Source organism: Ciconia boyciana, chromosome 5, assembly GCF_034638445.1.
Source record: "Ciconia boyciana chromosome 5, ASM3463844v1, whole genome shotgun sequence".
In the NCBI taxonomy this organism is placed as follows: domain Eukaryota; kingdom Metazoa; phylum Chordata; class Aves; order Ciconiiformes; family Ciconiidae; genus Ciconia; species Ciconia boyciana.
Genome location: NC_132938.1, coordinates 71518366 through 71544418, shown reverse-complemented (window position 1 = coordinate 71544418; position 26053 = coordinate 71518366). Strand labels below are relative to the sequence as shown.

Genomic DNA, 26053 nt, shown 5'->3' with positions numbered 1-26053 from the left:
TCCACAGAACTTTTGCCTTTTTTTGCTGCAGCCCCAAGCGCTGCTTCACGTGACACGTGTGCGCAATGCTTTAAGGTGGGGAAACCCTCTCTCTATATATACTGTTAATGACTTGTGTGATCGGTTTGTTCAGATCGATCGGCAAGGGCTCCTCTGGCACACCGGTGCCCTCTCTCCGTTGGAAGGCGAGCACAAGAACACACCCAAGCGCCTCCAGCCAAATCCGGCCCTAGCAAGCACTGCACTAAGGCGTGCCTACCCTTTAAACGTTTTTAAGAAATCAGTTCATAGGGTAGCTATCATTTCTTTAAAGACACCCACAGCACCGCCACGGTGCGATCAAAGGATTGTAACACCAGTCTAGGACTGGAACACCGCCAGGCTGGGTGAAGCCAGCCCACTGCAGCATCCGCAACCCGGGTGTCATCTTCCACACAGCTTGGAGATAATGCAAGTACATAGCAAGCACTCATCCTTTCAGCTTTAGGACTGTGAAGGTTCAAGGAGCAATGCCAAGGCCAAACAAGTCCCTTCCCCACCCTTGTAGAGAGGGGAGAGCGCAGCCTTCCCCCACCTACACCCGGCAGGTAGGCACAAGAGACCGTGAGGTACCACAGCCATTGCAGAGATCACAGAGGATGGCAGGGCAGACACCGAGGTGTGGAGGACGGCAGGGCAGGCACCAAAGCGCTGCCCTGGTTCCTCGCCACTCACCCAGCAGGATGCATACAGCAAATTAGGAGACAGCAGTAGGTTACCTGCCTGGAAGGCACCGCTGCTGCTTGCTGCCATGCCTTCCTACTGCCTCAGAGTCAGCAATGGCAAGAGAAAAATATACCAGTGCATGTTAACATGTTTTAAAATACAACTGTTAAAGACAATTTGGCATACACAGGCAGGATGTTCTTCCATTCCACAACACAACTAAAGCCCATGTTACTTGCACTGAGAAGAGAGAAGTGAATAACAAAAGCAGCAGAGGTGCCAGAAAAAAAACCCAACACAGTGGTGTTAGGAGTGTTCCGTTTGTTCACTTTTAATATAATGTGGCCTAGAAGTGTGTTAACTGTGCACCAAATCCTGCTCCTGTGCATCAGCAATAACCGTGGCGGCAAAGCAACCACAGAGTACACAAGCAAGGGGGAGAGGTCAGAGGATGCCCAAAACCGTGACACACAAATAACAAGGAGAAACAACAGTTCTGTTGAATATTTTAATATCTGCATTGCCTTCATAGCGCAGTTAAAGCGATCTTTAAAATTCACTTATTACAAATGTTTGTCAAGTCTATTTTTCCCCAGGAACATTTTTCTTACTTCCTTGCACATACACCCAAACACACTATAAAAACCTCATTCATAACATCAAAGGAAGGGCAATCATCATTCATGTAAACATCTTTCTTAGAGTTATCCATTTTTTAAAAGTCATGAATAAACCTACAGATGTTCAGTAAGGCTCATAGTTCGAGTACAAATGTCATAAAACACCTATCAAGTACTGTATACAAGTTAAATACTCCGGGGTTAACTGTTAACACACGTATAAGCTTACCCCAAGGATTATTCTTTAGCACTTAGTTCTTCAGAACAGAGACAACCCAGTAATTATGGGCTTAAGGAGTATTAAAATAGCAGAAGGCCCAGCAGAAACTGTTAAGTAATACACAATTTTAGTCTGGATCTTAGCTCAAGAGTTAAATTCAGTACAGTTACAGTAGGAAAGGTTTTCTAGGAGGAAATCTGCAGAAAGGAGGATGGGTCCATTTGTACAATATCACGGAGGAACAAGCTGAGAGGTATGTCCTGAAGATGTGACTGGCCTTGCTATTGCAATTATTTATGACAGCCATGTGTAATGCTGCATAAATACTTTCCCAAATAGCAGAAACGACCATTTGTAATTGTAAAGATCATTTGTTGCATCTCCCCTTTAAAAAAAAAATCTACTTATTGGTAATCAATTACACTTGCATCTTACAAAAAGACATCCTTTTAAATTTGGTTTAGATCTTACTGGAACCTTTTTTTTTTAAATATTCATTCTACCATGAAAATATTTCATACAAACATCATTTTACATACAAATATGTTAAAACTTGTGAAGAGGGTCTTCCCACACTCATGATTTTATGGCTTGAACATTTAATTGCTTAGAATTTTTGTATATATATTTCTCCTGGAAAAAAAAATAGCAGTTACAGTAAAACTGGTAGAGAAAGAGGGCAGGAGTTTCAATTGCCTGAAGACAGAAGAGCGCCAAGAGGAGGGTCCATTCAACAGATAGTGACCTTAGTGTTCAAAACCTTTGATCTGGGGCAAGTAAACATGCACTCAATCTTGCACCTTTTTTTTTTTTTAAAAAAAAAAATCCCTTATAAGACTGCTTAGAAATGCTTTGTCCAAAAATATAGTTCTCATGTTTCCAGTACACAAAGCAAAAGGAACAAGTTCTCCCCAGGGCGCAGGTGAGCGTGAAGCCCACTTACACCCACAGGTAAAGCTGCTCCCACGCCTGCGTTCCTCGCCCAAATGCTCTCAGCATACGACAGCGCGGTGTAAGTGAGGAAGAGGCGTCTAATGCAGCACCCCAGCATATAAGGAGACACTTCAGCAACATTGTTTTCAAAGCAACTGGGTTTTAAGTGTTTGGAGGTGAATTCCTCAGGCACCCACAGCTCCAGCAATTCTGCTGTGCCAGAGGAAAACAAAGCAGCAGATAACTGGCTCTGTACAACTCGTTACCTCATCGCAACGGCAGCATTTTCCAAAAAGACTTCAAATCGAGTGAAAGGATAGAAATCATAGAGGTCCCTGGGACAGAAGTGACACTGTACAGTTCCTGGCACAACCGAAGTGGTGAGCACCAGTTTCGACTGAAGGACAAGGGCAGCCAACTGGGAAGGAAACAGAAAAGTGGCCATTTCCACCACTTCTTGGTTTCTTGTACCAGACGGGATACGTTGGCTACTCTGCTCCTCCAGTGTCTGGCAGAGGGTGAGAAATCCCCGATGGCACTCTGGCTTCCATGCCAGCAACGTACTGCAACAGCCTTGGGAAAGAAACCACAGCCACTCCGCATCAGAAAAGGCTGAACTAAGGAGAAGGCTACCTAGTCGCTCCCGAAACACGTGGCCTCGCAAGGCCTCGCAACCAGCCTCCCAAAGGTCTTGAAACCTGCCCAGGAGCTGCATCTGGGAAAAATCACGGCCCATCCTAGCAGGTATTGTTGCAACTGTGGAAAAAGTCAAAAAGCTATCACAGCTGTCACTGACCGCTGAAGAGCCATATCTACGTATTTCCTTTGACTTTTTCAACAGTTTTTGTATTTATCTAGGTTAAGGTGTTTTTAATTACTACCAAACAAAAGGAAAAAAGCCTTTTCAGATTTGTGAAGGAAAATCAAGTATTTTAGCAGATCCCAAAGAGTCAAATTATAGCATGAGACTCAACCTGAGACACCTCCCCTAGGCCTAAGCCCTTTCCCTCTTATCCCGAGGAGTGACCCAGCAGCAGGTAGCTCTCAGCTGTAACTTCTCATGCTCTCTGGTCTCCAAGATTAACTGCTTCTCCAGAAAACTAAGCTTCTGTATTCTTGGTGACAAGACACAGGGCTGCTGTAGCAGGAAGATACATTTAAGATTTTTTTCTTTTTTTTTTTTAAGAGAGACAATCAGCAGCCTCTAATCCAGGCTGATAGAGGCTCCTTCTCATAAAGGAGCTCAGGTAACAACCCTCTCATCACAGAGGAGCCACATGCAGCACTGCAGACCAAAGGCAGACATCAGGAACTGATCTGTACCTGAAAAAAGCAGCAATTCCAGGTTCTCTTATGCCATTCTTTAGTCACAACAGGTACTCTGAGAGCCAGCTTCTCACCCAGGCTCAGCTGACAGGCATCAGCTCTTCTTCCAGTTTCTGTGCCAGCAGGACAGGTCTTTGGCCAGACTCTGAGAAGTGGAGCTTCTTTATTTATTGCATATTCACCAATAGTCAGCTGCATTCAACAAACTCAAATGGATTGCTTTGCAAAATGACTCTGCTCCAAATTAAAAGCGCGTTTTGGTGTGGGTCTCATGTTACTACCGATAAATAATTTTGCTAAGCTGGTCTCGCTATCTAGTGAGCCCCAGAAGCTGAGCTGCAATACGTTGACCAAGTTAAGGCATTATTTGGAGTTCTGTAACTAACCTGTGTTTAAACCTGTGGTTGCCAACGCACACCTCTCAAAAACCTCTGAAGGACACACTGAGCCCTGAGCCCTTTTGCTACCCAGTGGTAAAAACCATCCCAACCATCTCCACTCTAACAGACCACAACGAAAAAGAAAACAAAGAAGAGTTAAAAGGCTTGGTCCTGAATCAAGCCAAAGCAGCTTTATAATCAACAACTTTTTTCGAAGGTTGGTCACCAAAGAAGGGATCTATAGGAGGACCAATAGATTTTAACAGAGCAGAGAGAAAAAGGACAGCAGAGCTAACAGAGACAATAGCCACAGCTGTGGCATACTACCAGCCTACAAGCATACGCAAGAGCAAGAGAATCTGCTTGACTGTCACCAATGAACAGCTTTTGAGAACACACAGAGGATACCTATTTTAGGATGCAACCTTCAAACCTGATGTGCAAAGAGCACCTATCTTGCATGTGTCTCAAAAAGCAGGCAACATGAAGATTGACAAATCTATTAAAACATAAGCAACTCCACACGAAGAGGAGATAGGCAAGGAACCAGAGACTGATCAGGAATGAAGTCAAAGGAACTCTAGAGATCAGAACATTTTAAACACGATTCTCTAGCGGGCACAAAGAGGCCAGCAGTCCAAAGCAGGTTATCAAGACTGTGGAACGAGTTACCATCCATTCACAGCAAGGTTCAGTCACGTATCTTCCCTCTCCTCTTCCCTGCACTTAAACACAAGCCTCAACTTTGCAAACTTCATGGTCCTGGCAAGAACAATCCACAAGATGCACACAACAGCTTCCTACCAGAGAGGCACGCTTTTCTGCAAATGGCTGAAACAGCAATGATCCAGAATAATGACCTGTGGGCAGGTAGGGAAAGATCAAGACATATTTCTTGTTGAGGTTCATTTGCTGAAGCTGTGCTGCCAGTTGGCCTTTGACAACTCGCCCTCACCTGCGAGGCTCAGTTCTGTCTCTGCACACTCAGCTGAGTCCCTGAGCTGTCACCTCTGCCAGCCACCTGCCTTGGACGAGACGCGGAGCTGTGGCCCGAGTCTCCAGCATGAGGAGATGAGGGGTGTCAAAGCTCACATTCAGACCACTGCTGGAAGAGTGTCAAAAAGCCCTGAGCCTACTTGTTCCCCCCCAGCACATGCACAGAGTAGCTTTTGTGCAAGCTTAAATGGTGAGGTGCTGGAAAAGGTTTGTGATCAGTCACACGGACTAAACAGAGCCGCAAGTTAAAGAGGTTCTTATGAATAATTCCTAACTTCATACAGGTACCAAAGCAAGGATTCTCAGACTGCACAAAACAGCAACCTCATCCTTCCACTTGCAGGTACCAACCCAACACATTCTCCATGTCTAGCTCCCCAGACAGCCAGACACCTCCAACCGTTCAAGCAACCAAGCAAAATGCGTTGCAATAGAAAGGTAGGTCTGATTTCCAAATCATTTATGTTACATATATACAAACTTTTTTAAACTACAAACATTTAGAGAAAGTGTCGCAAATGCATTTGAATTTTTCCTAAGCTGCTAAACCCCAAAGAGAGCATTGGAATCCCAGAAGGGCTCCAGTATCCAGACCGAGATGATACATTATTTCTCTCTTATACAGCATTAGGCAAGACCAGTACAGTATCTGAAAAAACACACAACAATTTCCCTACCCCTGAAAAACCCCAGAACACAGCCCTGCAGATGAATATTCACAAGCCCCCACTGTTGGCTGCAAAGCTATGGATCGACTGCTGTTTCTAAATATGAGCAGTGAGTGATGTTTTTACATTCATTGTTTGTCTTTCAAAAACAATCTTTTCACTTTTTTAAAAATCTTATTTTGATATCTCATACTATATATTAATTCACTGTCTTAAACCAGTACTACTAAAAGACGGCTACAAGGTTATATTCTTTGTCAACTGAACACATACAAAAGATACAGCTCTCCTTAACCAAGTACTACAGCCTGCCCTCAAATACATACACCCCCTTTAAGAGAATTCACATGAGATGCAAGCATCTCATTGCTAGAATTTCTGCCTTGAGAACTGGCCGCTTTAACAGCTGAAATACAGAAACCACCTCATGGACACTAATGCAAGTAATGTGCTTGCCTTCCAGAACATGTACTTCTGAAAGTCCTTCAAAAAGTGAATCCGTTTTCTCCTTTCAGAAAATCTTCATGCAAAGAACAGCTTCATTTGCGTGTCATCATCATAAATTAAATAAGCCAGCCGTAAAGGCTAGATAAATATTAGGTTTGGACATGTTGCTATACTATTTAGAGAGCCACAGAGACCAACACACAGCACTCTCACATACACACACAAGCCTTTCCACTAGTTAGAAAGGATTTTCTCCCGCAAAAGAGGATTTGTAGAAAGAACAATGTTCAGACAAGAGGAAAGGGGAGTTAAAATCCAGCCTCCTATATGCTAATAAATAAACTGCTCTATTGCAAGATTCAGATCAAAGGTTTAAAAAGGCAAAATTATGCTACTATTAGAGAATATCAAAATATTACTGTTATCATCACAAGTGGCATATATGCAAAATGCAGTTGCACAATAATGCCTAGGCAGATAGAGAGCAACACTAAGTCTGCCGACTAAAAGTGAACGATATACCCATTTTAGTTTTCTGTCTAGTCTTTTGGCATCTTTGCATATGGTGCAAAAGCAGAAGCTACCAAAGAATATCACGTCTCGTATAGAATATTAAATAATTTCTCCAGATAAGACTGGTGCAACACTAGCTAATTTTAAATCTGCTATGAGTAACACAGTCAAACCTAGTTAGTATGCAAGAAACTTATCTCTTAACACAGAATGCAAAGTTATGATGCAACAGCATGAACAATCCCTGGTTGTCCAGTTTTCAGTATAAAGGTAGTGCATAGATCCAAGTTTCTATTTCAGTTTGCTGAATGGAGAAGAAGCTCCCGTCTCACTTTTGCTGGGCAGCCTGGAAAGCTTTCAGTTCCAGCTGGTACCACTCCGGTGCTTCTGGCCCGTTTTGCCCAACAGGGTTGTGATCGTATCCGTAAGCCACTGTTAATTCTTCATCCTTCTCCACAGCCCTGATGGTACGGATACACTTGATAGGCCCAAAACGAGGATGAACAAACCTAGACAAAGAATAAGAGACCTTTGCTAGGCTTAGCCGTAAATTCACAGACTCTGTTAGCCCCTTTTATAGTTTCAGAAGTCACTCACAGTTCAAAGTAATATCACACAATCTGATATCGGATGAGTAGATTGCTTTGAGTCAACCTTATAAAGCCTTCAGTAATAAGGGCAAAATATTAAAGCAGCTTTGTGTAGCTCTATTATTTGAAGTTTTTCAACAGTCCTGCAACAATGCTTGTTTGTAATAAATAAAACAAAGTTAATCACTGCCACATGCCTTGGGCTTGCAGAGGTAAACATCTGCATGACAGGAAAACAGTATAGATTATGAGAGACCGGAAAGCATGGAAAATCGCTCATCTTCATTTCCTCAGTACAGGTTACCTACCAATCATAACATACTCCTGTACATCTTCTCCCAGGGTCCCACAGTAAAGGGAACTGGCTTAATGAAGGAAAACTATTTTCTATGTATATATCTCCACAGGTCTGTTCGTTTATACATTGGTATGAAAATATTTATACTCTTGAGCATATGAAGAGTACATCAGAAGTTTCCTAGTGCTCTGCACCAACTGCAGAGCAGCAAGATGCTTATTTTTTGACTTTCAGAAATGAAAGCGCATGTGATGGTGCTGGTCAAGCATCTGTAGTTCAGCAAATATGGTGCAGTCCTAGCCCAGCTAGGATTTAGAGAGCTGTGCTTATGCATTTTAGAATCAAGAGGCAGCTCCTAAAGTTCATGACAAAATTAACACAGTTGCTAACTTCAGGATACTCCATGGTGTAAGTCCCAAGAGACATCAAGCACCCACAACACCAGCCAGTCTCCAACTCGGTCCAGGTGAGCAGGAACTCCTTCAGTGCCTGGACCCATTACTCCCAGCCCCACCGTGCGCTCCTCATTCAGCTGCCCAGAAACACGCTGTGAGCCCGGACAGCCAGGCTACAGCTTCTGCTCCGAAACACAGGACTCTACTTACGGGTCATAGATGCAGTTAGGAGTGAAAGAATGGTTGGCCTTATGCCCCAGCGAGGCACAGTACTTGGCGGCGTGGTTGTAGGGCTCTGGCACGTCTATGACTGTTTCGTCATCCAGGGATATTGTATTTCCATTGAGGGCCCAGTCTCTGCTGTCTACCTAGTTTGCAAGGCAAAAATCCAGTGTGTGTGTGGAGGGGTCACCTTTGCCAGCAGTTTGAAAGCAAACGTTCAAATATATGCAACTAAAGCTTTTCCTGTGTGTAAGTCATTAAAAAAACCAACCACCACTTTTTTTATATATACATAGGTGAACATGTACTTTCTTTCAATTAAACTCCATCATATTAAATCTTAAGGGTGGGAAGGGGGTGGGTATAAAATCCTACTATAAGATTTCAGAAGGAGCAATGAAAATTCAGACTGACTTTTTTCTCTCCTTTACCTCCTGGTGTGTAATTCGCACTCCGTTGTAAAAGGACATAACTGTACTGGCTTCTGCTGCTACTTTCGAAAATAATCCTTCTCCAGCACTGGAAATGAGAGACACATCAACATACACCCTACAAGGGGAAAAGGGCATGGAATTAGCGATTGGCTACCATTTTAATTTTCAAGAAGTATTATCACAACACTACTGGCATAAAGGCTAATACTTTGATATAATAATAAAACTAATAATTCAAAACCTCCAAATGCAACTCCTCCTTCTTCCTCTCCTCCGTACTTTCTCTCTATTTTGGCAAAATGGAGATTTGGTGGGAAGCGGGGGCTGACTTTATCTATTAGTTTGAAAATTATTTTTTTTTTAAATGCCAATCTACTATTACTCCTCAATGATGGCTTCAACTCAGCAACGCCCTCAATAAAATACCAGAATCCCAGAGGTCCCCACTAAGCTGAGGTTGCTGGTGTGAACATGCACAGATTATTACTCCACTGAGCAAGAGTTTTCAAGGTGAAGCCCTAGATCTTCAAACACCTGATGCAAATTAATGTCAGCATTTTACTAATCACTTACTTAGATATTTCAGAGTATCAGAAAAGGACCACAATCGAGATATCTACAGAGCAAGGCCTCTTAAAAGTCTAGGTAAAAAGTGTAATTGTGGAATAGCCACAGAAGAGATACCACTGACTGACTATGGTAAGACAATTGCTAAGGAACATCTTTTGACATTACAGGCTCGTCACAAACAGTATCTCACTTTCCTCTAGCTTGATGATCTACTCTTGCCACTGTGCTACATCTGTAGGGAGAGGAGAAAACTTTGTACAACCCATGCCACCCAGTGAGACACACTGAATGCAGCACACTGCAACCTGAAGCTAGTTACACATCTAGAACATAGGGAACAGCATGCTTTTTTTGCTCAGAATGTTGTAGATGTGGGCTATTAGTGGAGTCCACGACTTGACTGAACGTCTTTGAAATGCTAAGAAATTATCCTACTTTAATCTCTTAAAAGTATTGCTGTGTTCTATCCACTAGAGTGCAATTTTATTGTGCAAATCAGAAAGAAATTCAATCAAGTCAAATGCTGACTGATGTGCAGTAATGGGTTCCATTTCACAAACCCTTACACGCTTTTTTATTTTAAATTTTAAACGAGAAAAGGTTTGCAAAATTAGGCCCTAAATATGTAACAGCAAAGAAATATGGACAATATCGAAAGAGTGGAGAAGAAAAAAAAGCCTACCTCTCTGACTCATAAGGATCAGGAAGAAGTGCATTTGTAGAAATGCAGGATGAAGTAGATTTGTCAAAACTGTATACTGGGCCTAAAAAAACAGAAATCAACAACGGAAATAAACTAATTGGCAGTACTGAAAGCATGCAACCCTTAACTTAATCAAGACATTCAAAAATTAAATTTTAATGACTGCAAGAAATAAATGTTCTGCTTCCAAAAACAGGTATTGAACAGAACAGCATCTGTAAAAGGTCTTCAGTGAGATACTGTTTCTTGATTATTTTTCCCCTCAACATACTAGAGTAGCAGTATTATCACAAAAAGGTGATATGTCATGTTCTTCAAACTACCAACTTTTAAAGGAGGACTGGACAGTGTTTCAAAACTGACCCTCCCAGAGTCTCTAATGAAAATTTAAAGGTAAAGCAAAATTTACAAGTATCTATTCAATAACACATTAATTATAAAAAACCTTGTACTATTTCAAATATGAAATGTTTCCTAGTCCAAATCCTGAACAGACTTCAGCCAGAAGATAACGTTCAGTAATCACAAAGTACACTTGCTACAGTAATTTATTTCCTGCCATTAATAAGCAACTCAGCAGTACAGCTCTAATTATATCCTTACATCCCTCTACAATCAACTTCCAGAGGACCATCTGGGAGATAGGTTAAGATGCAGGTGGAAATAAGATGGGAAAAAACCCCAAAACACAATATTACAAAGTTTGATAAACTTTGTCCCCAGTGTCCAAGATCTGCTCTGGCTGAAGGCAGCTTCTTCCAGAGTGTAATTCAATCCTATTTACAAAGCACAACTGTACCCTCTCAGTAGCTATCTTTTAAGTTAAATTTTGATTTGCTATCACAACTGAGAGATTTTAAAAATAAAAAGTCACATGCATTTGCTTCTCAACACCTTTTCACTGAGTTTCATGTTCTTATTTCATACCAAGTGAGACAATCTTTGCTGGCAAAACAGTAAATGTGTTAGCATAGTCCCTGGTTATTACTCATGGCCCTGTCCGCGGCTTAACCCACTCACCTCCAAAACATCACGTATACCCCAGAGCAACAACACTACTTCAGAACTATAGGCCCAAGCCACCACTGCCCTGGAGAAGGAGCCCTGGCTGCACGGGTCAGAGGCATCACCCTAACCACTTCATAGCCACTTTCTATCAGCAGGACTAGACAGACTGAAGGGTGCTGGTGAATCAGACTCTTACACAACAACTGAATCTAGTTCACCAATTCCAATCTCTGTGTCCTTTCCGCCCCATAATGCAGATGCCAGAACATTCACAGTGCTAACATTCACTTGCACAAACCCAGCTGACAGCTACAACCAAACCACGGCCTCCCTCTCCACTTTTAGTTATTTTACTAGCAAAACAAAGCCTGTAACCGTGCCAGCATTAACATGGTTAAGCAGGTTTTCCTGCTGGCACAGATGGCAGTGGTGTGTGCGACAAGCAGGACTGCGCCCATCAGCATGCGAGAGAAGGGTTATGAAATGCAGTTCAGCAGCACCGCCGCATGGGTCACTGCCCATATCTACACATCTGGGCTTGTTCCCAGAGCAAAGGGATCGCTCCACATGCCTTTCTGTCCAATTTTATAATTTAGAAAAAGGACTTCTCACTAACAGACTTACTACCTCATCGCTGCCAGCCTTTAGAGTCTCTAATGGGAACGTTACAGAAACCAAGCTGTTTGCAGTGAAGAGCTGGTAGTGAGAATAGAAGTTTCTGTGTTAGCTGAACTTACTGCCTGGTACTACTTCAAACTGAGGTTTCCCATCCTCTACAGATGTCAGAGTTGCCAGTTTTGCTTCTATCATTTCTCCATCTATGAACCTTCCAGAATACGCAGTCTTTCCATCAGGGTACACATAGGCTATTTTCTCTCCAGTCATCTCCCCTTCTTCATTCACTTCTCCCACAAGGCTGCCTCCATCCTGAAAGCACGGGCAAGAAAGAAAAGGCAGAGCATTTAGTTATACTTTACTATCTTTAGTAAATGAAGACGACTTTTCTCAACTTTTTAAAGAAGCAATCTAAGCTACAGAAAGCTCAGATGTGAGATCATGAGAATGAGTGAGAAACAGACACATAAAGAAGCTGGGTGAAGTCATTCCAGTCAGGATAAAACTCAAAAGAAATGAACGGGGTTTTCTACATTGTTTGAAATAGGCAAAACCCAAGGTCTTTCCTTCCATGTGACACAAATACCGAGTTTCAATTGGCAAAATTTTTATGTGAACAGTCTGCAAACCAAGGCCCAAAACCACACACAAACTTTGAGTTTTCTTAGCATGATACTGTGCTGGAGGAAAGAAAAAATTAAAATGCTGCCTTGCTCACTGCTAATTCACAGTACATCAAAAGACTTGAGCCTGCTAAAAAAAAAAAAGAAAAAAGATTTGCTGGACAACTGGAGAGTTTCTCTGTCCCAGCATCCCCCCACGATGTCAGGTGGTACTCAATGAGAACAACTGCTTGCTGAAAGCCATCAACGGCAACGCTTTTCCTCTCTAAGGTTTACACATTTTAGCCCTGGGCTTTGCCATCTGTGATTTGCCTGCAACTCTGGTTAGGTCTATTTACGGAATTGCAGAATGAGATGCATAGATTAGCACAGGTCTAACAACTTCAGGTGTGTATTTCAAAAAGGACAAGGCAACATCTTCAAATAATGCCCTGCAGCAAAAACAGTAGGTGTAATGTGGAAACAGACTGATTGAGATCAAGACTGCTGCACACAGACTCTATTTCAGAGTGGCACCATTTTGTTCAACTCCAAGGATGAAAGAGCTTCAAACATACCATAGTAAGGAACGCTGAACCTTAAGTTCGGGTAAAAATTTGTGCACACAGCATCATGCACAGAACCATGCATAAACAATTGCTTCCATGGCAAAGGTTTTTTTGAAACACCTTCGCATCCTGTAGTCTGGCAAGATGATGATGCTAAACAACCTCTAAATATCCACATTCCCAGAAGGTACAGCAACACTTTGTCAGCTAGAAGATGAAATAGGAGACATATGACCTGAAGGGTCAGCTATGTGTATTTTATACACTAGTACTGCAAAACTGCTACTTGTTTGGCAGCGTACACCAGACATTTGTTGATTCTAACACATGCTTAATGGCAATAGTGAAAACCAGTAAATAAAACAAACAGCCAACAGTGAGCATTTGAAATGAAACTGCAACTGAAGTATGTGCAATATGTAGCACAGAAATAGATTGGTTTTTGACCAGCAGCTTAATTACATGCAGATGTTTCCCCCTCCTCAGTACAAGGTAAAGATTGAAAGATTCAACTCTGGAGTGCTGCGTAAGACTGAATAGGAATGAAAATTTAAAAAATTTACATTAAAAACCCCTAAAAACCAGTACAACCATTATTACCCTAACTAGCATGGTTATAAAAGCACATCAAAAATTTCTCCGGTTTTCCAGAGGAATATCTGAGTGTTTACTAAGAATCAGAAAGATAAAATCCTGGCTTGCTTAATGAGCAAAGCACTTGTCCACACTCCAGTCAGAGGCACAGCTCTCACACCGGTTACTTCTGATTTGTTGGGCAAAGCCAGACTTCACAACATACCCTGCAAAAATGGACGAAGTCTAGCCTCCTACTTAAATAAGAGCAGCAGGTTGCAATAGCTTGCGTGGCTCCCATGCTCCGCACCTGCAGTCAGCACTACAAAGTGGCAAAGTCACCGGCCCAGCCTTCCCAAGGAAATACACATAAATGCACTTCCAAGGGGCTAGGTTCCCTGGAAGATGGAAATAGTGGAGGCATCTCGCAGCCTTGCTGAATCTTGTCTACTGGGCAAACATTCAACACTGAAAAGGTTTAACTGTATGCTGGATTATCCAAAATCAGAATGCACAAATCTTCCACCCAGATTTTTGTGTGTTGACTTTTGGATAGCTGGGTCATGGTGAATTATTTGCTTTGGCTGGGGAGAAAGGAAAGATACATAATGGTACTATTCTGCAATAAAGAGAGCAGGTGGTCAGGCAGGCTTACCGGGTAATAAATCCAACAAACTCCATGTCGAATGTTGTCTTTATACTGCCCTTTGAATATCAGCCGCCCATCACTGTCATACTCCTGGGCTGGTCCGTTCAGCTCTCCATCCACGTATGTGCCATGAAGGACCACTCCATCCTCATAAGTGTAGATTCCCTGGCCTTGCAGGGCGTCATCAACATAGTACCCTTCCAGAGTGCTGGTAAAGAGAGAAAGAAAACAGCAGTGGAAGACTATTCACCTCTCCAAGAGGTGAACCCAAAGCCTCAACAGGAGGCACAGCACAATCCTGCTCCTCTGCTTGTCATTCTACATATGACTGGTACAGAGAGGCTGAGGGGAAACCCTCAAGAAAGTCAGGTCCTAGGAGGAGGTAACTGTTGATGCCTGGTTTGCTATGGCTGGGTACCCTACAACCCTCCCCGAAATGCACACCACCACTGCAACAATCACAGCTTTTCTTCATTTTCTCAGTGGCCTCCCTCCGAGAGCCCAGGCTGTTGCGGGGCAGAGCTCTGTGCAGGCGGACTGAAAGGTATGCCGAAAGGCTCGGTGGTGGCGGCTGGGGCTCTCTCGCTGGGACGCCGCTTCCAGCATCTCTCCTCCATCCCCCACCAGGCATCACTATTCCCATGTCTGAAAATCTGATGTGTTTGCTAGGTTCGACCAAACTTGAGGGGGACAAGGGCAAGGGGAGTAGGAGGGTAAACCTGACTTCTCTGTAAAGCCAAGATGAAAAACAGAAACTTTTTTCTACGGACCCCCAAAGGCAGAGAACAACTTACGCTGTCCTTTCACCAGGGTGCGCTGCATGGGCACAGCAGTATTCACCTACATTGCCGAGCTTTTTTTATAGGCTGGGGTAGCAAATTACAGCAGCGAATGGATGCTCATGGTGAAAGAAGAAATTATTGCTCAAGCAGGCTACTCTCACGTTAGGATTTTCTACCTCCTACATTTGGATCTTTACTGACATCCCTCTGGTGAGATGGAATTGAACTGCCATACAGGTGAACCTCAACACGGCACAAACTGCAACCTGCTACCAGTTCAGTGTTAGCTCCCTAGTGATACGCTTAGCAGCAATCTGTACCGGATTTGCTAAAAGCACTGTCATTTTTCATGTACTTCTATTAAAATAGAACACAGCCTGTCAAACAGAACTAGTGCTGCACTTGGATTTGAACAAAGAAACATTTCACTTCAGTTTTGTCTTGCAAACCCTTTAGAAGGGGCACAATAATACCTTGCAATCTGCTTCACTTCCTTTCTTAAAATAAGGAAATACAAACTGTTTAGCTTTTACCCCAGCATATTTAGCTAACAGCCAGCTGCAGTACACATACCTTCACTGCATAATTCTTTTTCTGATGCAGACATCTAAGGTATAAGCCCAGTGTCTGGGAGCACATGACTCTACATGTTTTACAAAACTTTACAAAACAGGTTTTAAAAAGTTGCAGAAGGAATGTTTTCTCAGAATTAACTTTCTGGTTTCTAACGCTTCACTCTCTGTTTTTACATAACTTTGGCAAGCTGGCGGAGGTTTCCATGGGAAAATCTGCTACAGTAAAAGCCTCGATGCAAACCAGATGCAGAGCAGGAAGGGGCAGGAAAGCTGGTTTACTTTTCAGTTGGATGAATCTCTTGATCCAGGTTGCCACAGAGCTGCACAGACAGCTACGGCACCACAGCACAGGGAAGGAGCAGAGCAGATGAGGGAACCACCAGAAATCTGTGCACTTACTTGACTATACATGACACCACTTCCTCCTCTAGTTTATCACAGATCACCAGTTTTGAATTTCATCGTAGCTGGCAACACACACAGAGTCCACATGTCAGATTACTCTTTAAAAGAAGCAGCCACCCCCCGTTTATGTAATGAAACAGACCAAAAAACCTTCTTGTTACCTTTAATGGTATTAGTTGAAGTTAACAAGTTGCTAAATTAGAACAGTGCTTCAGCACTGGAAAAAATATCTTTTCTCTTACTGTAACTCAAATCTCTAGGTTTTCTTTCACTGGACACTGTTTGGAGCTTAATACAAAAGATCCATCTCTTTCTACTCTCCCATCATCTAAGGAAATCAGAAGATACATACCTAAAGAAAGAATCCCATGTCTTTCAACCTTGCCTAAAAAGTCAGGTTCTCTAAAACTTTTATACTTTTCACAGTTTTTGAGTTATTCCCACGCCGCTCCCCCTTCTCTCTCTCTCTTTTTAAGCTCTCAAAGTATGGTGTCTGCAGCCAGACACAATACTTGCAACTAAGACCTGACCAGCATGAGGAGGAATAAATAGCTTCTATCTCTTGCATAAACAAAATCTTGTTAATACAAACCCTGAGCTAGCCTAAATTTCTCTGGTTTGCAAAGATTATCATATTTGTGATAATGTAAAGTTTTATGAAAGTCAAGATTTATCAGAGGTACTGTCTTCCCATTATCCACCAGGCCTAGAGGGGATCTAGGATATCCACTACCTAAAAAATAAACCAGTGATAAGAGGTGTGAGGGGGGAATACTTACTGCAATATCCTCCCAGGTATTAAGTTACATCAATAGACCCTGATCGATTCATGCCTCACTCCCTGATCTCCCACCTTTCCCTCTATATGGGAACATTGAAAACTTTTTCTTAAAAATAATACCGTTCTCTACTGTGTTCCAGGAGATGCCAGTTTACAAGAGTTTCTAGTTAAGGGAGAACAGCAGCTGCAGCTCTGTGCCAAACATGGCTCTCATGGTCGCAGTTATTGCACAAAGTGTTTTGTAAAGTGCACTCCAGCAAGCGTTAGCACCAATGAAAGCTCAAGTACACGATCCAAAACAGGGAGTATGCCAGAGGTGAAACCTCTCTCTGAAAGAGTATGTTGGGTTTTGTGGCATTTTTGAAGGGGGAGGAAAAAACAACTGATACTTCGTTCCGGGTTTCCACTCCCTTAAATGATCAACAGGAAGGGGGCAGCTATTCCATTAAAGGGAAAAGTTTTCCCTGAGGCAAACAAGGCAGCCAGTCCTATTTCCCAACACTCAAAAGATGAGAACGCTTACGCTGCTGCCAGTCCAGCGTCTGATAGGACTCAGCTACTCCCAAACAACAGACCTACAGCAGTTCAGCTGTCAGCCTTCACCAGCAGCCTGTGAGGGAAACAGATCCAGGAATGCTGGAACCAGCTAACTTACTGCACTGAAGCACACAATACTGCAAGGGGAGAGGTGTTTTGAGAAATTTTGGGGATTCATTTATCTTCTTCATAAACCCTCAGCCTTGCCCATGGCACAGTTAATGGAAACAGCACGTACTGTTTTATGCCCGGTCATTCTTCCTGCAACACGTCATGACACCCGAACCATGCGCTTCAGACAGCAACTTACCCTTGCTAGCTGGGCGTAGCTAGGTAAAGTGCAATATCTTTAGTAACTAATCACTGCTTGGTTAAGGCTGCTTTAGCTAGATTAAAATAAGCTTAGGGCAGTTTATAAAAATACCCCATTTTCCAAAACCACACTACAGACTATTTTTGTATATTTTCATTCTGCTAGTTCCTGAAGTCATACAGTAGCCAACTGTTCCATTTTTCAGGGGTTAGGAAAATTTAAAAAAAGAAAAAAAGAGTCGGCAACACTGAAGCATTACAGAAAAGGCTCAGCAGCAGCCTGAGTTTTCCCACAGAGCACTGCCTGTACCCTGGATTACTTTGAGGAGCAGCCCTACAAACAAAATAGTGGGTCAGTCTCTCTGACTGTACAATCAGCAACTGCTCTGCTGAGATCATCAACAAGCACAGAAGCGTTATGTACATGTGTCCATAGAGATGCTGTCTGCCAACTTTAAAAAAAAAGGCTATTTTAGAGAGGTCAGCTGCTGGGCAGTACTGATTTTCAGTTACTCATACAAGATTTAATAAGCCCATTACCAGCAACAGTGGGGATTTTTCTTCATCCAAGCTTGGAGGCCTGATCAGTTTCTGCATAATTGAATAAATATATTATCTTTCTCATGAAAAAAACCCACAATCCCCAGTATGAAGCAACTGCAAAGGCAAGTACAGACAAGGAGCTGACTCACTGAGACAGCACAATACCTCCGCTCCTGCTCAGAAGTTCGCTGAGCAGGAGGAGAGTAGACCCGGCACGACTGTCAGTTTAACGGCTGCTATTCATAGTGCCACCGACAGCTGCAAAACCATGAAGAATCGTGTCATTTTATACATCTGCTGCTCCTTTGGAGGAAGTTCTGAGCAACTGCAGAGAGAAATGCTGCAGTTGGGGGAAGACATACAAGGTGTTCATAATGAAGACCTGAGAAGAAAATACATGCATAGGCACAGACTAGCCCAATTTCACTGTCACAATTCCCAGTGAAGAGCGGGGAAATTATAGGGGCTTTTCTGAAAATAAATCAGGCCACAATCAACTTGCAGAGGATTAGGCAGAGCTGAGAACAAAACCATATTTAACTCAGTCCTTTAACCACTAAACAATTTCCAAGACCAAGCAGAGGGGAAGCCTCTCTGTCAAGGTCCTACGTCTGCGCGTGAGGTCTGGCACAGGGAGCTCCCAGTCCAGCTGCAGTCTCTGTATAGAGCTATAAGACAAACAAATAATTCCACCTGCAGTTATGACTTGAACTTTGTAGGCCAAGTTGTTGTCAGCATGGTTTCCAATAGCTCCAACCACCTCCCAGTTCTTATGGTCTCTAATTAGTTCATCACTTCACAGTGCTAAAAGAGCTCACACCACGGCATTCTCCCACCAGGAACCAACTCCAGGCATCACGTTACATACAAAGCCCCCAAGCCCACAAAGGTATGGCTACAGCAGCAGAAAAAAAACTTTCCAGCTACAGTTTTTAATGAGAAAGCTTATGCAGAAACTCAGCAGCATACAATCAATGTAGATTAGTTTTGTATCACTGCAAGCAGGAGGCAGAATACAGAAGAAAAATCAAAGAGTCAGTGTCTACCTTCCATCAAAAAAGAAGAACTTGCCGCGGCCATTCTTTTCTCCATGCACAAAGTTTCCCTCAAATCTGTCTGTAGATGAATAGGTGACTGTACAGAATCCATGTGGCAACCCATCATCATCTAGATGCCCTGAAATAAAATCCAGACAAAGAGCAAAAGAACACATTAAACATCATATAAGATTGCAAACCTGTTCTGATTATGTAGACGCTTGAAATGCAGTAGCTCCCTAGTACAAAACAGTAATCCACATCAAAACAGTTCGGTTACGAACAGTGATCAGAGATTCAGTACAATTGAAGTCTGTACTTGTGTAACACACTTCGCTTAAAATAAAAAAGGGTCAGGATAAAAGAAGAGGGATGAGAGAGAGGAGAGAGAAGAGAAGAATAAGCAAAAAGACATGTTTCTAAAAGAAACAAGGTTCATACTATTCTGACTCGTGTTAATATACATCTTCAAAAATATAATAATTCTTTATCTAAAATATGTATTTCCTGGTGAGAACAGAATAGATTTAGACCTCAACCCACTGAGTAAGAAAAGGTTTGTTTTTTTCTTTTGATAAATACATGTCTTACAACAATGTGGGTGTGCTACCTCGTAGCTATATCCACAGCAATTTAAAGAAATAAAAGCATGTAATATATATAATACTATGCCCTTGCAATATGTCAGTCAACTCGCTATTTCATATTTTAAATGCTGCTCTCCAGTGCCTTTCTGATGCGTTCACATTACATCCCCCCATCCCGTTCCCTCTCCTAGCCATATCAGTTTTCCCCATTAACAGCTGTTGCACGTGGGGAAAGCAGAGGGACGAGGCACCTGGATCCTCATCTGCATGGGTCTGTATTTTACAGAATACAACTGGCCAACTCCGATTAAGTTAAAGCATAATAAGGCTCCTATTACATCTCTATCTGCTTCTTCAAAGCCAGAAGAAAATGGAAGAAGAGCGTTTTAAACAATTGTTATTGTCTAGTTTACCTGTGTGAACTTGGGAGTCCTTAGCACTGCGTTAGCAGAACATTGCTCCGACTGCAGAAAGAAGATGCTCAAGCTCAGCAGGGCTGCTTTCAGCACAGCGATACACCAGGTGCGGGTGTAACAAGCTCCCATCGTGACATTTTAGCAGGTATAAATTTTGCATCAACACTGACAAATAAATAAAAGCTAGCATATATTTATGTTCTTCCACATTTCTAAATAAAAACTGACCTCTGATCCCCTGAGTCTCTTGGTGAGGCATACAAAGACTATTAGCAATGAGAGGCAGCACACACACCCACTTCGACAGGCTCTGGGTCAAGCTCTTCCCTGACCAAATTTGCCCTACACTGAAAAGGTTCAACACACATATGGAAAGGCAGAAACAAACTCCAGCGTGAGGGGGAGCGACTACAGCCCAGGCTGATGCAGGCAACCAGAGGCACTTCAGTATTGCCAAACCTCGAGTCCTATGCCCAGAGAGAAAACAAGCTGCGCAGACAGCAGTGGAAAAAGCCAGCCACCCATGTGGCTTCAGAAGTCTGTCTATTCATGCCCCAATTGCAACAGGTCCACAGGGTTCTGCGGGGACAAGGGTACCCAGAGGGCACACACATGCCCATGTGTTCTTCTCACACCCCCATAAGCTACTGCTTCCTGGGGATGCTTCACAGCCCCTCAGGGACACCACAGACAGGGCATGGTAAGGATGTGGGGCAGCATCTGGTTAAGAAGTTCTCTCCTGTGAGGCTCGTGAGCTGCCCATGCCTTCTAATACCAGAATAATTGACAGAAGAATGCCATACAGCACAGGAGACTTTGTCAGGATATATTTCCAAACTTTTGTCTACTTCAAAGTAAAATTTCATTTAAAAAAAAAAAAAAAAGGAGGGAAGAGAGGCAAAGATAGAAGGAAAAAAAAGAAGCTAAGTGAATGTTCCTCAAAGTAACCAAGTAAAGCTATGCAGGTTTATTACCCATCTCCTGCACTTGTTACATTGAGCACGGAAATGGACCAAGAAAGACGGTGTACAGGAGAAAATAATGGTGAGGTATCTGAACTAATCCAAGAGCCAAGATTCTCTTCTTCACCCTTCCCATGCGTGCTCCCCAAAGTTTCCCTGGCACCTGCTCTGGCACTTGCCTAGCACGCTCTGCAAGTAGTGCAAGTCACTAAGTTGGCAGAGAATTCTTCCCCTCGTTGTTTTGTTGCTGGTTTGGGCGGCTGACCCCGCACCCCCGCCACGGCAGAGCTGGGCGGCTGGGAGCCAACCTGCCCCTCTTGGGGTAGCAGCCCACCTTGGGTTCAGCCACCTCACAAAACAGCCCTGCGCTCTTAAATTAAGTTCCCAGTCCCAGCTAGACTGAAAACAGTGAAAAGTTTAAAAAGTTAATAAACCCGATCAGACACTGCTTACCGCCCAACTGAGAGAAGTAACAGAGTATAAAGAGCGCGCCAAAGTGCGTGTGGGAAGCTACATCACTAAAGGGTTTTTAGGAAGAGGAACCCTTTAAAACAGAAAGGGCAGCATGCTGCTCTTTCCAAACAGAAGAAAGGCTTTTCTTTCCTCCCGTTCAGTCAGGACATCCCTTTTTGTAGAAGGGAAAAGTTTTAGCAGTTATGTCAATTTAACTAAAAGGTCAGTGAAATTTCTGATGTGAACACCTCTTCTAGAACAAAACAACTATGTCAACATTTATGGTTTTAATTAAAGGCTTCGGTTTTATCAATATGAGAAGGGTATACTGGTGTAAGTTAACAAACCCCAAACAATACAGTACCAGTTTTCCCCTCACTAGAAGAGCAAAACTTTTATAAAACACTTGGATTAAAAAAATATACTGACAGTATTGGTACATTATACTTTAAAAAAAAAAAAAAACAACAAAAAAACTCCCTTGCTACTTTGTTCTCTGTGACTATTCAGTTTTGTCAAGATTTTGCTGGAATGCAAAGCCCAACACAAAAGCTGCCATGCTTATACACAGCACACATCAGGACTTTTGAACGGTAGGATACAGAGATTTAAATGGTCAGCTTTGATCTGAAGGCTTCTATACAGAGTCTTAATCTCAGCCAAAGTACAAAGAATCCAATTCTTCTAATATGCTAGAGATCTTCCCCTATTGAAAAAAAAAAATATCCCCCACCCCAACAAAACAAGAGACATTCAGTCTCTCTTAGTCAATAGGGGGAAAAAGGCAATTTCAAGTTTAACTACATAAATGCAACTTTTCCTGTATGGCTGAGGCCTTAGGCTCTAGTTCCATTTCAGATGAAGTCAACGGAAAAAAATCCTCATTTATTTCAGTGAGAGCAAAGCAGAGTGTTCCACTTCCCTTTCTCGCCTCTCTCCTCCATTTGTGAAAACTGAATCCAAATGTTTAAAGATCTTTTTAAATTATTGTAAAACCTCACTTTTGTTACTTCTTTAAGGGTCTCTCAAGATCTCCTCTTAAGCTCAGACCATGTACTTTTCAAGAAAAGAAATTACACTAACAGGGGCTACTTCACAATGCAGCATGATGGGGCCACTTACCAAAAACACTGATGTATACAAACCAAAGATAAAAGCCCTTTATGGTCAGTATTACTATTACTTAACAGAAGACATACAGTGTGCATCATCAATAAAAGATTCTGGCCACAAAGATGCCAGATGGATGTTTTAGGGATACCAACAATAAACCACACCACCCCCACCACCCTCCCAAAAGAAGTGCTGATTTCTGTCATATTTCTAACTTCCTTTGGGTAAATGCCAAAACACCCAGCCATCCTATTCACCCCCAAACAGCACCCTGCTTCTGTGTCACTCAGAAAAACATATATTTTAACATACACTGCTGAATAACGTGCTTTAAAAACTCGTTTCCTTAGCCCACAGAAACGCTAAGCAAATCCATGATACGGCAGAACGCTTTACTTGTGATATGAGGATCAAAACTATGACTCTCTGCCCAAGACACAATAGTAACCCACAGATTTGAGGAGCGGGGAGGAAAGGGAGGGGAAAAGACACATCTATTAGGGCTCAGGGCACACCGCAGCCAGAGCACCCTGCGTTTGAAGAACCTCACTCCCCTCACAACCATGTTTTACACAACAGCGCTTCTCTTTGGCTCCGTTACCACATACCTAGACAATAAATCCAGATCCTAGCAGCAGCTGCTTAGCTCGCATCTGTTGTTAAACAAAGCTGCCGCGCTCGATGTCTTCTTCGGAGAAATGTGCTGCGAGGCCTAATCCTCCTGCCACAAGATACAAACAGCCCACCGCCGAACGGTGAGAATTACTGGCATCTTGTCACGGGCAGCTCCTTACTTTGTGTGCTTAATCCCAACAGCTGAAAATCCAGGATCGCTCTTTCCGTCAGGACTATGCCCTGCCGGGAGCCTTTGGGGAGCAGGCGCTTTCAGGCACAGCTGGCACGCTTTGTTCAAGAGCTGCACGAGGCAAACCCGTACCGCGCTCCCGGGTGCCTCACAGGATGACAGCGTGTCGTTGAGTTGCATCGCTGCGTGCCAAGGTTTCCATTAGTAATGCCTTCCAGAGGCGCGTGCCTCTGTTTTAAAACTCTTACAGGGTTAGTTCTCCACTCGTAAAAGGCTAGCGCAAGCGGGGGTGTGCATCGCTCCCGAGACGGGCCTTCCCGCTCCAATGCGGGCGACTCGACTCCTGCTCCGCTGCCCAGGTACGCGGCCACAGCTACTTCCTCCAGCGGCCGTCGTCTTCTCCCTTTTCCCTTTGCACTCACGGAACCGTAGCCTCCGAGAGCGACGGCCCCTCACCTCCAGAGGATTCCCCGAGGGCGGGTATGCCTAGATAGACCAAGGCGCCTGAAGGATGCCTTCAGACCATGCTCTGAAGGAGCCAGCTGAGCTCCGGGAGGAAGGACGCCTCTTTGACAAGCCCTGCCACCACGCCGAAGGACGCGGCTTCCTCGGGTACGCGGTCTGCAGCCCGCACGGCGGCTCGGAGCAGACGGGGCGGCGCAGCCCCGGTACCGCGCCGCGGGAGAGGCGGCGGCTGCCCCAGGCACGAAGCGGGGCAACGGCCCGCCGCGCAAACCACAAAGGGCACCGGCTGCACAGGGCACAAAGCGGGGGCCACAGCCGCAACGGCAAAACACCAGTATTCCTGGTTTTGTCCTCACAGTAAGAGCAGAGTAAACGTCACGCCCGGTTCAGAGCTGGAGCCTCTCGCTCGGGCCGGCACTGCGGCGGCCGGAGCGCCCAGCTGCGGGCGGCGGCCGAGGGACGCCAACAGCACGGGGCTGCTGCCGGCGGCGGGCTGCCCTAAGCCAGACCCGCCCGGCCCGCCCGTGCCGCGCTGCCGCAGCGGCAGCCCCGTACCGGCGCCAGGCCCGGCGCCACGACACGGCGCTGCCCCCCGCTCCGGCAGCCCCCCCCGCCGCCGGTCACCACCGCCACGTGCGCGGCGGCAGCGGCGGCCCGGCAGCGCGGCCGTTGCATAAGCCCGCTGATGTCATGCGCTGCCGCCGGACCCGGGCGCCTCTCTCGGGCCGCCGCCGGCCCACGACCCCGGCACCGCCCGGCGCCCGCGGCGCCGCCGCCGCCTCCCCGCCAGCCCGCCCGCCGGTGCCGGCAGCTCCCCCCCCGGGGCAGGTACCTTCCACGGTCTCCTCCAGCGTCTCCTCGTCGCTGTCCATGGCGGCGACGGCGGCGGGCGGGGCGCAGCCGCGGTAACCCGGGAGGGCGCGCGCGCGCCGCCCCGCCTCCCCCCCGGCCCTGAGGGAGGGGCCTCCACCTAGCCCCGCCCTCTCCCGCGGGCCGGGAGGGGCGGGGAGGGGGTGTGGCCGAAGCGCGCGGCGCCCGCCCAGCGGCCGCAGGACAGGGAGGTTGAAGGGGGCGGCGCCCCGCCCCGCCGCAAAATGGCGGCTGGCGAGAGGGGCGGCGGCGGCGGCGGGAGCGGCGAGTTCGGCCGGGTGTCGGCCGCCCGAAGCCACCTCCGGTGGAAGCGGCGGCGCCGGGCACGGCGGGGGGCGCGGATCCCCCCGCACACGCGTGTGAGGCCCACGCTGCCGGGGATGCCCACGGTGCTCACACGCACGCACGAGGAAAGCCTTATTTGCTGGTGAAGAATGTTCCTAAAATGGCACAAAGCAGCGCAGACGGCAGGAGAACCCCAGCCCATCCAGCGCTGGGCCCCCAGGGCACTCAGCCTTGCACAGGGCTAGCACAGCACCCTCGGGCTGTTGCTCCAAATTTGTATTCCTGCAGTTCACCTCACAAAGTAGACCTCCTGACGGACCCCTAACACCACTCTCCCTCCGCCACACCGAGAACCACTCTTACCTGCTGCTCTTGATGTTGAGGGATTTAACTGCCAAAACACACAGGCTCTTGTATTTCAGTTTTGCAGGAAGGGTGACAACCCCAAACAGTGGGTGTGATTCGTGAGCTCTTGCCCAGGGGACATGAGGACGGTGCTCTATCACCACATGCCTCAGTGTACCGCAGGGACCTCATTCTCCACCACGGCTTGACAATACACAGGATCACCTTAAAGCAAAGTCAGAGTGTTTCTAGGTCTTCCAGACGTCTGTCTTGGGAGCGCAGGAGGTATCTCCTTCATCCTGCCGGAGATGACCCAGACAGTCGGGGGCTGGAGCACGTGCTTTGTGAGGTGAGATTGAGGGAACAGGGCTTGTTCAACCTGGAGAGGAGATGGCTTCGGGGGGACCCAGCAGCAGCCCATCAGCACTGACAGCAGCAGCACTACCAAGAAAACAGGCTCTTCGCAGTGGTGGGAGGACAAGAGGCAACGGGCATTACTGAAAATGAGAGAGGTTCAAGCATGACATAAGGAGAAACTTGCTCCCCGCAAGGACAGCCAAGCAGGGCAGCAGGCTGCCCAGCAAGGTTGTGCAGTCTCCATCCTTGGGGGCATTTAAAGACCGACCAGATAAAGCGCCGAGCAGCCTGATCTCACCTGAGAGCTGACCCTGCCGTGAGCAGTGGGTTGGAGTAGGGACCTCCTGGGGTCCCTTCCCAGCTGAAGGACTTGGTGAGTCTATGCTG

General features: G+C 45.2%; 1 protein-coding gene across 1 annotated transcript; it reads right to left on the bottom strand.

Annotated features, from left to right (window-relative positions):
- Positions 1-1245: 1245 nt before the first annotated feature.
- On the bottom strand, positions 1246-24757 carry SETD7 (SET domain containing 7, histone lysine methyltransferase). Its single transcript, XM_072861340.1, has 8 exons — positions 24642-24757; positions 19018-19147; positions 14043-14244; positions 11766-11955; positions 10000-10081; positions 8745-8862; positions 8302-8459; positions 1246-7317 (listed from the first exon to the last, which is right to left on the bottom strand). Exons 1-8 carry the CDS (start codon positions 24679-24681, stop codon positions 7137-7139), a joined length of 1101 nt encoding a protein of 366 aa, XP_072717441.1. The 5' UTR covers positions 24682-24757; the 3' UTR covers positions 1246-7136.
- Positions 24758-26053: the final 1296 nt, after the last annotated feature.